The following is a 15336-nucleotide window of genomic DNA, read 5'->3' as shown; positions in this document are numbered from 1 at the left end:
AAAATTTCTATACTTAATTAGTTATAATTGGTTAGTTAAATATCAACCCGTATGTGTGAGTTTACTGGGATATATTGTCACTGAAATTGTCTTTAAAAAAATCTGTTTTTCTGCAGGTGGTTGTACCCAGAAGCCCTTTCCAAGCTAAGGGACTTCTCTTGTCATGCATAGAGGATAAAAATCCTTGTATATTTTTTGAACCTAAAATACTTTACAGAGCAGCAGGTAAAGACTTCCTTTATTTTATATTTATGACCGTCTTCATGCATTTTGTTTTGAACAATTTTATATTTATGACCGTCTCTGTGTATTTTGCTTTGAACATCTCAAAATTATAATTTTCTTTCATAAGCTTGATTTATAGTTCCCTTGTAGAAAAAAATTCTGATTTTCTTCTATATTTAGTTTGTCCTCAGCTGTATCTTTTAAGATAACTTTTGGGAAAATATGTTTAGCCATTTTATATTTTGATTGTGGAAAACAGAGAAGCATTGTGAAGTGGTAGCAAGGATGTAGGAACTTGGAATTCCTGTTGTGGCTCAGCGGGTTAAGAACCTGACATAGTGTCCATGAGGATGCAGGTTCAATCCCTGGTCTCACTCAGTGGATTACGCACCCAGAGTTGCTGCAAGCTGCGGAGTAGGTCTCAGATGAGGCTTGGATCTGGTGTTGCTGTGGCTGTGGCAGAGGCCAGCAGCTGCGGCTGTGATTCGACCCCCAGCCTGGGAACTTCCATTTGCCCTGGGTATGGCTATAAAAAGGAAAAAAAAAAGAATGTAGTGATTATGTTTAGCTGTTTAGTTACATAATAGATGCTAAATAGATTTGGGTTGAATGGAAAAATGGGTGAGCATATTTGTGCTAAATAATATCAAATGTCCTTTTAGTAGCTAAAGTGTCCTTACAGGTCTTCATCTGAATTAGGCCTGTCTTGATAGTGAAGCAGGCACTGTTCATGCTGTGATATCAGGTCCACTCTGAGATGGGGGTCTAAGATAAACTGAGGAATTTGATCACTCTCCCTCCAGCTCAGAATTATAATTCTGTAAACACTCCTCTATGACTGCTTCTTTATAAGCTATCATAGACTTTTTTTTGTTTTGTTTTGTTTTTTTGGGGGGGAGGGGCTGCACCCACAGCATATGGAGGTTCCCAGGCTAGGGGTCAATCAGAGCTACACTGCCAGCCTACACCACAGCCATAGCAATACGGGATCCGAGCCACATCTGTGACCTACATCACAGCTCACAGCAACGCCAGATCTTTAACCCACTGAGCAAGGTCAGGGACCGAACCCGCAGCCTCATGGATGCCAGTTTGATTCATTTCTGCTGCGCCACAATGGGAACTCTGCTATCATGGACATTTAAACACCAAACTATTGTACCTAAAGTATATTTTATTTTGAGTTCAAGAAAAGCTGTTCAGGCAAATCACTCTTTTCCTTGACTAGTTAAGCTTGAAAACATATTTTGCTTTGGCGTGATGTGAGTTAATGTACATTTACATATGCACAGATATCAAGTGTTCAGTTGGATAGATCTGACAGCCTCTATATCCGTGGAACTTCTGTGCAGAACAAGACGTGGAAAACTTTCGTCATTCTAGGAAGCACCTTCTTGCCTCTCTGCCAATCCATTCTCCCAACCCCAGACTTAGCCACTTTCTGATTACTTTCAGCCCAGATTAGTTTCATATGATCTGGGGCTTCCCATAAGCAAATCATGGGGCTGTATATAGTCTTCTGTGTTTGCCTCCTTTTGCTCAGCCTGATGGTTTTGAGATTCATCCATATTGTTATGCTTATCAGTAGTTTTTTCCTTTTTCATTGCATTTCATTAAAGGAATAAGTAACCCAGGGGACCTTAGGAACTAACCTATTCCTTTAATCTTAATTTGATTAATGCGTAGCCCCAGGTCCTTGTATTTAATCTCATTTTCAGTTGAACCTCCTTTGCATTTCACGCTTCTGTAGACTTTGCTAATAAAATAGGGAAACTTGATTGAGCTCATCTATCATCTTGGTTAAAAGAACAAAGATGTTCTCTTTGAAGATGAAACATCCCCCGTTGGATTAGCAAAATAAATGGTGGCCTTTTGGAGAGCAATGTAAATGCTACTTTTGTCCTAACAAAAGCCAGATCCTCATCTGTTTGTAATAGTACTTCATGAGGTTGTTGAGAGGATTAAGTGTGTATTTCCCTAATGTTTATGCACTTTTTAATGCTCGGTGCTAGACACAGGGCTTGCTGTATTGTGTAGGCCTAGGGACTTTTTCATTTAATCCTCACAACAACCTTGCCTGAAATTTTGTCACTATCGCTATTTTATCCACGAGGAGCCTGAGGATCAGAGAAATTCAACAACTTGCCCAAATCCAAGAAAACCCAGGATTCAGACCCAGGCAGTCCCCTCTCTAGAGTTAGGTGTTAGGCGTCTATGGCACAGATGATTCCGTTTAATCATCACAAAAGCTCTGTCTGGTGGTCTTCTCCTGAAACTGAAAGTTAGAGAGTTTAAGAAAACTTGCTTACAGAGCAATGAGCAACAGAGCTGGGTTTTAAACCAAGGTGTTCTAACCCCAGAGACTGCCCTGTTTATAACATTACCCTATTTTTCCCCCCTTTTATGACCATATCTGTGGCATATGGAGCTGCAGCTGTTGGCCTACACCACAGCCGTGGCAACACCATATCCAAGCCGCATCTGTAGCCTATGCTGCAGCTTTAGCAATGCTGGACTCTTAACCCACTGAGTGAGGCAAGGGAGTGAACCTGCATCCTCAGAGTCAATGTTGGGTCCTTAATCCTCTAAGCCTAACCTTACTCTATTTGCATCCCACTTAAACATTATTGAGTGGAAGGCATAAGGGAAACAATTTGTTCCATTGTCCTAGTTTCATGCCGAGAAATATGCTATTTAAAAAAAAAAAAATCCTGCAGAAATACGATGATCTGCTGTTTTTTTTTTTGGCTGCTCCTGTGATGCACAGAAGTTCCAAGGCCAGGGATTAAACCCACACCACAGCAGTAAGCAGAGCCACAGCAACACTGGATCCTTAACCTGCTGAGCCACCAGGGAACTCCTGTGTTTTAGCTGAATGGAAATATTTGTCATTCATGGAAATAGCCATTCATTAAGGCACTGCATCCCTTCTTTATTGTATCGTTCAGAGCTTGAATGTGTACTGACTGTGTTAACTTCCCCCTTGGCACGTTTGCTTCTTGGAAAGTTATAAAAACTAGACATGATGCAGTCCAGGGTGGTTCCAGGTAAGGTTTGGGAGTGTCTGGTTTATGCAGTCATTGAGGGACTTAGTCACATGGCCCCAACTAGAGGCAAAGGCACCTGGGGATTGTAGTCTTTCTGCTTTGCAGGGATAGGGGGTGGAACTGGCTCTGTCACAGTTTTTCTTGAGCTTTCTGACCCCTCATTTTTGGACCTGGTCCCCAGACACTGTTCTATGTTCAAACATCATTTCTGTGGTATCTCTCCTGTGTGTCTGATCTACAACATTGACACAGGATTTCTTCTAGTTCAGCCATTAACTTTATAAACTGCAGGATTGAAAATCAAAATAGGTCAATCCACCCATTCTTTAGGCAGCAATTTTCTTGAAGTTTGTTTCTGTTTATTTTGAATACATGATAGATATAAAACTTGTACCTTCTACATTTGGGAGGAAAAAGTAACTAAATACTTCTGGATCATTTATTCTAATTATGACATTTAAATGCAATTAAACTTTAAAAAAATGGCAGAGGGATATTTAGAAAAGATAGGCAGTGCCATCTAGACAGTGTCAAAAAATGTACAAAAATAGTTATGATTCACAGACAGAATGAGTCAGTGACATTATCAGATATAGGCACCTTGTGGAGAAGCTGTTTTTGTATGTCTATTGAACTTTCTGGTTTTATTTAATGGGATGATTCAGGACAACAGTGATACTGAAGTAAATATGACTTTCATCTGTGGCTTTTTTTGTTTGTTTTTGCTTTTTAGGGCCACACCCATGGCATATGGAAGTTCCCAGGCTAGGGGTCGAATTGGAGCTGCAGCTGCAACCTACACCGTAGCTCACGGCAACACTGGATCCTTAACCCACTGAGTTAGGCCAGGAATAGAACCTGCATCCTTAAGGATAGTAGTTGGATTTGTTTCTGCTGCACCACAACAGGAACGCCCCTCTGTGGTTCTTTTAGTGAGAAGAAGTAAGAATAAAAGCTTGTGCTGCTTTATTTCCAGAAGTCACACTACCTATCCTTTCAGGGAAAAATAGGTCATAATGATACTGAGGTTTTTTTTTTTGTTTGTTTTTTTTTAAAGCATATACATAGATTATGTATGAATTCATTCATTTTGAAGAGAATTGTTTTAAGTAGTTTTTAAATGGTAAACCCCTTTAAAAATATTTTTTCCAATTATCAGTGTACACAAAAAAGAAATTTGTATTTTCTATTTTAAATTTGTTTTGGTGGACGTCATTAAGCAATTAACTTTTGTGAAGTCTCATACATTTAATACTAGGTATACTTACTGACAAGAATTATATTTGATCCAGTAATGAAAGGAAACTTATTTTTTGGATTTGTTAGTTTTTAAATTAAAATGATATCCCAAATTTAAAAAGTTAGATAATGTCTTGTGATGAAAAGAGTAGTTCCTTACCTCAGTTGTTACCAAATCAATGGAGTTCCCATCATGGTTCAGTGATAACAAACCTTACCAGTATCCCTGAGGATACAGGTTCCATCCCTGGCTTCGCTCAGTGAGTTAAGGATCCACTGTTGCCCTGAACTGTGGCGTAGGTCACAGATATAGCTCAGATCCTGCGTTGCTGTGGCTATGGTGTAGGCTGGCAGGTACAGCTCCAATTTGACCCCTAGCCTGGGAACTTCCATATGCCTCATGCATGGCCCTAAAAAGACAAAGAAAAAAAAAATCATTACCAAATCCATGCTTCTCTCCCCAGAGGCAACCATTTCTAGTATTTTCTTGTAATATATCATCATATTTTGAAATAGTAATCTTATAATGCTTTTTAAAGATTTAGGCATCATTATTTTAACTTCCCACTGGAAATTAGCTATTTTATCTTACCTTCTTTCCCTGCCATGTACCATACCTTCCCCAGAAAATATCCCAACTTTTCAAATATCTCTATAGAGTTATAGTATAATTTTGGTCAGATCATTATTTCATATTTACATTGTGTGACTGTATTGGTATGATGTCTGAGCCAGAAAAATGCACTCTTTTATCCCCTTTTTGGTATGCAAGTCTTTGTTTTCTCCGACATGTTTTTTCCTCTTCCTTCCCTATTCATTTGCTTAAGTTTCTCATGTTTCTTCGACTAATATTATCCCACATCTCCCCAATGTCATCTTTTTTTCATTATGTTCAGACACATTAGGTGGTCAGTGTGGTTTCTCTTTATCGCCTGAAGGTGATACTTCTTTCCTGGGGCATCCAGTAAAGTGATTAGGTCTGTAGAATTTGGAGCCAGACTGCCTAAGTTTGAAATACTGAGTCCACTCCTTCCTAGTTAGGTGACTTTTGGCACGCTGTTTAACCTCTCTCTGTTTTAGTTTTCTCAGCTGTGCAATGAGGTCAATGATAACACCTATCTTATCAAGTTGATTTAAAGATGAAATGAATAGATGTAAAGGTCTGGGGGGGTGTCATGAAAGTTCTCAGTCAGTGCTAGTGGTGGTTAATCTGATTTCCAAGGAGAACTTAATTCTATCATTAGTCTTTAATATGTGATAAAAACAATTTCTAGATACACATCAGCTAATTTGTCCATATACTTGAGGGCAGTGTAAAGGTTTGCTAAATGGCAACTTGGAACTCTGAAGCAGTTCAGTTACCTCATTAAGTTATTTTACTTTTCTTTTTTCAATTAAAAAGATATACATTGGGAGTTTCTGCTGTTGCACAGTGGGTTAAGAATCTGACTGCAGCAGCTCAGGTTGCTGTGGAGGTGTGGGTTCAATTCAGTCCCTGGTCCGGCCCAGTGGGCTATAGGATCCAGCATCTGCAACATAGTCCGCAGCTGTGGCTTGGATTTAATCCCTGGCTCAGGAACGTCCATAAGCCGTGGCTGCAGCCATTAAAAAAAAAAAAAAGAGGAGTTCCTGTCATGGCTCAGTGGTTAACGAATCCGACTAGGAACCATGAGGTTGCGGGTTTGATCCCTGGCCTTGGTCAGTGGGTTAAGGATCCCAAGTTGCCATGAGCTGTGGTGTAGGTTGCAGACTCAGCTTGGATCTCGCGTTGCTGTGGCTCCAGCTCCGATTCGACCCCTATCCTGGGAACCTCCATATGCTGCGGAAGCAGCCCAAGAAATGGCAAAAAGACCAAAAAAAAAAAAAAAAAAAAAAAAAGAGAGAGAGAGAGATACATCTTCTGAAAATAAGCTATTTTAATATTTCAGAGTAAACAACATTATAGTTGTTGGCACTGTTTTCTTAAAAAGATTTATTTTTCTCTTTATGAAGGTATTGCATTCTCTGCTGGTCAGCTTTGATGCTTCACAAGCCACTTATTGGCTTAAATCAGCTTTCTGTGGAGCTTGTGTACAGGCCAGTGGTGTAGGCTGAGCTCAGCTGGACAGTTCGGGTTTCAGCTGGGCTCTATTGGTCTGCCAGCAGTTGCAAGTCAAGACGTGGGTTGGATTTGCTCATCTTGGTTGGGCAAGCTCATATATCAGAAGCTCCAGTTGATGCACTTTGGGCTCTCTCTATCCTCCTCTTCCAATAGACTGCTTTAGGCTTGTTCACAGGGTGGAAGCAGAGTTTGCAAGGGAACCAGCAGGAGCATGTGAGGCTCTTGAGGCATAGGCTAGGAACTGGCACACAATCTCTTTTGCTACAGTGTATTGGCCAAAGCCAGTGACAAGGCCAATCCAAGTTCAAGAGTCAGGCAAGTAGATTTCATCTCTTCATGGATGCAACTGCAAAGTCACATTGCAAAGGGTGTGGATACAGGTTAAAGGATTATGGCCATTTTTCAATCTTTTGTATGTGTTAAAACTCACAAAAAGTACGTAAGTGATGATAAAAGGAGCTCATAAAACCATCCTCTAATTACTGGTGACATTTTCTTGGATATACTGTTAGACTTTTATTACTGTCAGTTTATTTCAGTTTTCATTTATTTGATTACAAGATTACACGTAACCTATTTTACAATTCTTTTTTTTTTTTTTTTTTTTGGACTCGTTAGGGCCACACCTGTGGCATAAGGAAGTTCCCAGGCTAGGGGTCAAATTGGAGCTGTAGCTGGTGGCCTATGCCACAGCCACAGCAACACAAGATCTGAGCTTTGTCTGTGATCTACACTACAGCTCAGGGCAACAGCAGATCCTTACCCACTGAGTGAGTCCAAGAATCTGTATCCTCATGGATACCAGTTGGGTTTGTAACCTGCTAAGCTATGATGGGAATTCCTACATTTCATGTTTTTTAATTTCATACTTGATGATTCTTTTTTTCCAACAGCTTTATAGAAATATAATTCACAGACCATACAATTTACCCATTTAAACTGTACAGTACAGTGGTTTTTAGTACATAGAGTTGTGCAACCATCACCACTGTTGATTTAAAGACATTTTCATCACCCTGAAAAGAAAGCCAGTACCCATGAGCAGCAACTACCCACTGTTCCCACCAAAGCCTCCCTCACTCCCAGCTCTAGGCAGCCACTAATCTCTTATTTGTTTGTTCTGTATGAATTGTTCACACAGACTTCAATCTTAGCCTTGTGGAGTGGCATTTGTAAACTTAAAACAAGCAGGAGATGCAGTTAATAGATTATTATTCCATTTTGTGTTGAGAAGGGCTTGATTTAGTATTGAGTAGCAAGAAGAATCAGAAGGTTTTCAACTTGAAGTGCACAATTACCTTTGCATTTGTTTATATGTCTTGAGTGATTGATCTACTAAGTTGAAATATTAATGGACTAGGACTCAGTGGCATTTTCTTATATTCTGGCACATTCTTGTTATTATTCATTCATTTTCAGACTGATTTTGGACATTAAACAAATGGCTTTTTGTGTATGTGTGTGTGTGTGTGTGTGTGTGTGTGTGTGTTTTAGGGCTGCACCCGCAGCATATTTAAGTTCCCAGGCTAGGAGTCAAATTGGAGGTATAGCCACAGGCCTACGCCACAGCCACATGGGATCCGAGCAGCGTCTGTGACGTACACCACAGCTCATGGCAATGCTGGATCCTTAAGCCACTGAGTGAGGTCAGGAATTGAACCTGTGTGCTCATGCTGAGGCATGATGGGAACTCCAACCAATGTCTATTTTTGATCATTGGCTTAATCCAACTGGAACCATTCTCAATGCCTAAGCTTACAGTACATGATAAAGGGTGGTTTATTTTTTTGGATGTGTTTATTGAAATTTAATGTCATGAATCATTCACTCTTTGTAAAAAGTTCAAGTGTCATAGAACTGTAGAACAAAAAGTAGAATTTTTTTCTCCCCTACCCAACTCCTTTCCTTGTACTTTTTTTTGTGCATTTAGATTTATAAATATGTGAATGTATACAGCACATTTACATATTAACAGTTGTATAAGATCATACTATAAACATTGTTCAGTAACTGTGCACATGTGAATGTATAGAATATTTGTACACAAATAACAAAAATAAGCATGTTGTGTACAGTTATTTTGAAACTTGCTTTTCCTACCATTTATTTTGGATGCGTTTCACTGTCAGTGGGAGTTCCCATCGGGGCTCAGTGGTTAACAAAACTGCCTGGCATCTGTGAGGATGCAGGTTCAATTCCTGGTCTTCCTCAGTGGGTGAAGAATCTGGCGTTGCTGTAAGCTGTGGTATAGGTCACAGATGCAGCTCGGATCCTGCATTGCTGTGATTGGATACAGCAACAGCTCGGACTCAACCCGTAGCCTGGGAATCTCCATATGCCGTGGGCGTGGCCCTAAAAATAAAATAAAAAAAATTATCTGATTTTTAGTTGATAAAAATTTCTTGGGGTGTAGCATTTTTTTTTTTCTCCTCTCTTATGGAACTTTGCATTCTTTCTAAATGCTGCCTATTCTAAACAATGTTGAAGTAAAAATTCCTATTTATATATATTTGGGTGTGTGGAAGAAGAAAATTGTAAGCCTGTGTTTTTTGTAGAATAAACTTTAAAACATGTATTTCTTAATTCCATTCTTGTTTTCTGTAAGCCTCTTATATTCTTTGATTAATCCCCAACTAATAAATAATTGATGAAGGCAGACACTATTAAGTCTCTGGATGTCAGCTAGTGAAAAATTAGAATGGCCAGGTATTACTGACATAGGTATTACAGGGAGACAAGACTCAATATGTAACTGTTTGTAGCCTGAAAGCTAAAAATGAAAGCTGGAAATCTTTGTAAGATATTTAACTCGGGAATAATAAAAATGAAAGCCTTGAATTTTTATTCTCTTGTGCATCAGAATTTTGCCTGCTCTTGTATTTTCAAAACTTTATTTTCATTCTGTATTGTTTTAAAAAGTGTCTTTAGCCTGTTTATTAGAAGCCCACCTTAGGAGTTCCCATTTGTGGTGCACCAGAAATGAATCCTATTAGTATCCATGAAGACGAGGATTTGATCCCTGGCCTTACTCCGTGGGTCAGGGATCCAGCATTGCCATGAGCTGTGGTGTAGGCTGCAGATGTGGCTTGGATCCTGAGATGCTGTGGCTGTGGTGTAGGCTAGCAGCTATAACTGCAAATTGACCCCTAGCCTGGGAACTTACATATGCCTCTGGAGCAGCCCCAAAAAGCAAAAAAAGAAAAAAAAATGAAGTCCACCTTGAGGACTTCCTTTGTAGGCATGGGTTTGATTCCTGGCCTGGTGTAGTAGGTTAAGGATCCGGTGTTGCTGCAGCTGCAGCTTGGATTCTATCCCTGGCCCAGGAACTTCTACATGTTGCAGGTGCGTCCATTTAAAAAAAAAAGTGTCCACTTTGAAATAACTGGATCTTTTTTCCATTAACTATTTCTAATTGGCTATCACTGGTATATAGAAAAGCTATTAATTTTGTATGTTAATATTGCACGTGGAAACCTTACTCAATTTCAGTTAATTGTCTGATATTCTAGGTAGAAAATCTTATCCTCTATAGCTAATGATAGCTATAGCTGTTTTTCCCCCAATAATTGAAGAAACATTTTAATATTTTTTTCATTATTAGAATTGTCTCATACTTTTTAAAAAAAATTTTTATTGAGGTATAGTGGATGGACAATACTATATAAGTTATAGGCATGCAATATAGTCATTCACAGTCTTTAAAGCTTTACTCCTTTTATAGCTATTATAAAATACTGGCTGTATTCCTTGTGTTGTACAGTATATCCTTGTAGCTTATTATACAAAGTAGTTAGTATGTCTTAAATGCCTCATCCTTTTTTAACTTGAAACTCAGTTGGTTCTCTTTCCCCTTTTTTTTTTTTTTTTGGGTTGCACCTGCCGCATATGGAGGTTCCCAGGCTGAGGGTCGATTTGGAGCTGTAGCTGCTGGCCTACACCACACTCACAGCAGTGCGGGATCTGAGCCTCATCTTCGGCCTCACCACAGCTCACAGCAACGCTGGATCCTTAACCCACCAAGCGGGGCCAGGGATCAAACCTACATCCTCATGGATGCTAGTCAGGTTCATTACTGCTGAACTTCTTGAAACGGGAACATCTTAGTTGGTACTCTTTATCAAGTTAAGGAAATTTCTCTTTATTTTTAACTTAGTCACAGGTCCTTTCTTCCCTCTACTCCTAAGGTGTTGAATTTTATCAGTTTTTTTTAGGTATCTGATGAGATGGCTATGTGGTTTTTCTTCTTTGATCTCTTGATGAAATGAATTTCATTAACATATTTCCTAATGTTGAGTAATTCTTATATTCCCAGGATAAATTCTACTTGATCATGCTGCATTATTCTTTCAGTGTATTGCTGGATTTAATTAGACAATTTAAAAAAAGACCTTTATATTCATACATAAAATTAGACCATAGTTCTCTTTCTTTACATGTATAAACATGAATATATGTATTTATGTAAAAATTGGTCTATAGTTTATTCTTCCTTCACCATTCTTGTCTGGTTTCAGAATCAGTTATGCTAGTTTTGTAGAATGAACTGTGCTGCTTTCTTTTTCTGTGTTCCAGACCAGATTGAATAAGTAGGTATTATCTGTTCTATAAAGTTTAATATAATTTGCTTATAAAACTAGTTTCTGGTGCCTTTTGGACAGATTTTTGATTTTTTTTTCAATATCTCTTATTTTTGTTGGTCTACTATCTATTCTTGTGTAAATATTGATCATCTCTATTCTTTAGTAAATATTGATCATCTCTACTTTTTACAATATCATATATTTATTCTGTATTTTCAAGTTTAGTAATACAGAATTTTCTCCAAAGTATCATTTGACTTCATCTTTTAATACATATGGAATATTTAGAATAATACCTGACATATAAAAATGCTTAATAAATATTAGCAATGTATTAAAAGATGCTTCTATGATAATTATTTACAAAGCTTCAATAATTTAATATTAACACCATAAACATAAGCCTTTATTCATGATGTGGGGCCATGAGCACACTAATAAGTTTTCTAATTCAGGATAGAAAAAGGAGTAAAGGATTTTACAGAGCTTTAGCAAGAGAGGGCAGCCACCAAATTGCTGATTTCAGAAATAGTTGGTCCAAAATGCGTTCCAGAAGAGAGAGAAATCACTCTTCAATTTTGTATCTGTGGGTTGGATAATTCAGATCTTACAAGAAGGTGAGAAGAAATAGTTGGTAGGTCCTCGATAATATGAGGCCACTGTGGAATGTTTTTAGCTGGCCAGAGATTTTTACAAAGCTTCATTAAGGTGTACAACATTTGCCAGCATATTTGGACATACATTGTACCATGGTACATCAAAGTGGAGTCCTCTTTTCCCCTCACTCGCCCCATCACCCCCTTTTTTTGGCTGCACTTGCAGTGTGTGGAAGTTCCCAGGCTAGGGATTGAATCTGAGCTGCAGCAGTGACCTACACTACAGCTGTGGCAATGCTGGATCCTTAACCTGCTGCACCACAGCGGGAACCCCTGAAGTCCTCTACTTCTTGATTACAGGCAGTTCCTAATGTGTTTCTCAAAATGTGAACAAAATCAGATGTATGAAAGCCAAAGATTGACTGGTATTTAATAGACTTTTTGTCAAGAGAGGAAATATAAAAATTCTAACCTGAACTTCACCTTTTTTTTTTTTTTTTTAAGATACAGTTGTCAATGACCTAGTTACCAACATGATATTTTTTATTTCTGAGTTGAGCAATTCAAGTGACTTAAATGCATCCAAGTGAGGTTAAAAATTTATGTGCAGTATACCAAGTGATTTCTTTGTTGATCTCAGTTTTACAGTGTTTTCTTTGCTCAGTTTTATGGTGTTTTCTTTGGTGGCTTTAGTGTTTTTGTTTTTCACTTAAAAAATATTGACAGCAAATGTACTAACTCTCCTAGTATAGAAACATTGCTGTACATTGTGACAATATTCTTAATGATACTATTAACATTGTCACAGCTGAACTGTTGACTAACTTATAGGGATGTTTTGAGCTGACTTTTTAGCAGTTGATCTTCAGTATTTCAAATTTGGAGTAAAAGGCATACAAACAGCCCTTTACAGATTTTTATCTTCAATATAAACAAGTGTGTGTTGAGCAGAAGGGAAGCTGTGTAAATTGAGGTCTGCCCATGCTAATACATTATATAGACAGGAAGCACTAAACTCTTAAGGCCATTAGGTTATTTAGGAATTTTTATGTACATTTACTTTTCACAGGTTAAGTTGTCAGGTTTTGTAAAAATTCAGTTTTTCTCAATTTGAAACATTCATTAAGTTCTGTCTTTACTCTTTCAGCATCTTTCAGTGCTGTACTGGAATTTATGGGTTCTACTAATTTTTCTTTATCTCAAGCACTGACTATGTCTTGGGGTGTGAGATGATTATTAAATAAGTGATATTTGCCTTTCTTAAATCACTGGCCTACACATTTGCAGTTTCTGGCTGCATAAGGATGCCCAGCATCCTTAGTAATTTGGTAATTTTAATCCATGATTTGATATAAAGGAATTTAAGTAAAAGAGAAATATAGATTTCTAACAGAGGATTTAGATATAACACTACACAGAGGCAGATCTTGGGTGAATATATATGGAGATTTAAGAGAATACTTGCATTGTGGAATAAAAAGCCATTTCATGTATAAATTTGAAAAAATGGGAGTGAATTGCTGCAAGTGAGTGAGAAAATTCTAGATCTAATGCTTGATTGGTCTCAGGAAAAATAGCGATTCTTTATTAGGATTATGTTTGTCAGTTTTTACAAAATGTGGTAAACATAATATCCCCTCCCTTAAAATATGCAGTTGCTGCTATTGATTTTTAAGGTTTATGACAAAGATCAAACTTGACATGTGTTTAATTTTTAACATTTCTGCTGAAACCTACCTTGGGCAGATTTTTGCGCAATATAGCATAGTAATTATGAGCTTGGACCCCAGAGTTACCATTTACTATCTTGTAACTCTACCAAGCTACTTAGTATCTCTTCCGTCTCAGTTTCCTTATCTGTAGAATTGGGGTAAATTTAATATCAATCACGTTTGAGTTCTGAGGATGAAATTAAGTGATACTTTTAAGATGCTTAAAACAGGAGTTCCTACTGTGGTGCAGTGGGTTAAGAAACAGACTGTAGCCACTTGGGAGCAGCAGAGGTGGTAGTTCCATCAATGTCTTGGGGCTGTGGGTTAAAGGAACTGACATTGCTGAAGCTGTGGCATAGGTTGCAGCTGCAGCTCATATTCAATCCCCGGCCTGGAACTTCCATATGCCATAAAAAAAAAAAAAAAAAAGGCTTGAAACAGTATCTGGTATATAGAAAGGGCTCCATAAATATTAGCCTTTTTGGTTATTATTGGGGTTTCCTTTATTTCTCATCAATGGTGACTTTTTTTCCTCTTAAATGCTATTTATAAGGTAAATCCGTGTCGTATCTGTCACTTGGCTCTTGTCTCTGCACTTGCCCTTCTTGGTCTCCTCTGTAGTGGTTGGAAAGGAGTTGGAAGTTAGTAAGCTGTATTTCCTTGAGGTTCTGGCAATCTGAGTTCCAGCAGGAGTCTGTCAGTGGACTGTATGTGCAGTCATTTAGAAGGTGGTTTGAAGGTGGAAAGGAGGGAGGCCTTTGTGATTTTGGAGGCACCTCTGGTTGTGGCTTTGATGAGACTCTGTTCTGTCACATTGATGCCAAGAGTCTTGATGGGCCTTTTACAGGACCGTCCTGCTCAGCAGCGGTGCATGTTCGTACCAGCACCATCGGTGGCTCCTGTGGGTGAATGGGTCCAGCCCATAGGTGATATCTGCTTCCTGATCTCTGAGTTGTATTATCTTGCCATTTGCCACACCAGCCCTTCCTGTATCTTTATAACAGATTGCCTGAATTAAATTCTTCTAGAGAAGTTTGTTTTCCTGATTGGATCCTGATATAGAAAGTCAGTAGTTATTGTTCACTGTTACATGTGCAATGATGAATTTTGCATTCTAATAGCTATATCAGTCCATATACAGTTTTCTTATATCTTAGCAATACTGTCTTTTGTTGCTATGCTCCAGTGATTTTTTTTTTCTATCCATTCTCTGTATTTAGGAAGTCAGTGGACAAGAACTAATGTTTGGGGTTTACTGGGAATGGTAGCTCCTCATGGGTAATATATTTATGGAAACTTTACATACCAAAAAAGTGGTGTAGAATCTATCGCTAATAATACCTTAATGTTTTAAAGTCATCTACTCAATACAAGGTACTATATTTTATTGATTCCAAGATGTCTATTATCTCTCACATTTTAACATCTCTGAAATAGGAATGGGGCTTAAAATCAGTGGTATCTTGCAGTCATCTTATCCAGTGGTCACTGTTACCTAATCATGCACAGATATCCAAATCATCAATCCCAGTGCTAACAGAATGGGTATCCCTAGTTTAGAATAGAAGTCAGAGATGCTGGAGAATTACTCTTTTAACAATGAGGTTCTAAGTGGTTTTGGTGAGTAGAAGGGTTGAGAAAGTGGAGAATCATAATTCCATGGGCATTGGAAGCAGGAATCAAAACCAGGCTGTTTCTTTCTTTCCCTTTTTCTTTTTTTGTCTTTTTAGGGCTGCACCCACGGCATATGAAAGTTCTTAGGCTAGAGGTTGAATCGGAGCTACAGCTGCTGCCCTATGCCACAGCCACAGCAATGCTGATCCAAGCCATGTCTGT

The 15336-nt window shown here is 38.3% G+C and overlaps 1 protein-coding gene across 8 annotated transcripts in view; it reads left to right on the top strand.

Annotated features, from left to right (window-relative positions):
- Positions 1 to 15336, top strand: part of BCKDHB (branched chain keto acid dehydrogenase E1 subunit beta) — a 263556-nt gene that overhangs the window by 57154 nt on the left and 191066 nt on the right. For 5 of the 8 annotated variants that reach the window (XR_014836455.1, XR_014836456.1, XR_014836454.1 and 2 more), the window contains 1 exon segment: positions 117 to 225. Coding sequence is in view for 2 of the 8 variants with exons in the window: in XM_021082900.2 (XP_020938559.1) it covers positions 117 to 225 (109 nt within the window). In the remaining 6 variants the exon portion in view is untranslated. 8 annotated transcript variants of the gene reach the window in all.

The sequence above is a fragment of the Sus scrofa genome, chromosome 1 (assembly GCF_054392235.1).
Source record: "Sus scrofa isolate SSC_HxYL_T2T_F1_AM1 chromosome 1, Sscrofa_HxYL_maternal_Yorkshire_Landrace_v2.0, whole genome shotgun sequence".
Lineage (NCBI taxonomy): Eukaryota > Metazoa > Chordata > Mammalia > Artiodactyla > Suidae > Sus > Sus scrofa.
The sequence above is the reverse complement of the archived record's forward strand: the minus strand, read 5'-3'. Positions and strand labels throughout refer to the sequence as shown.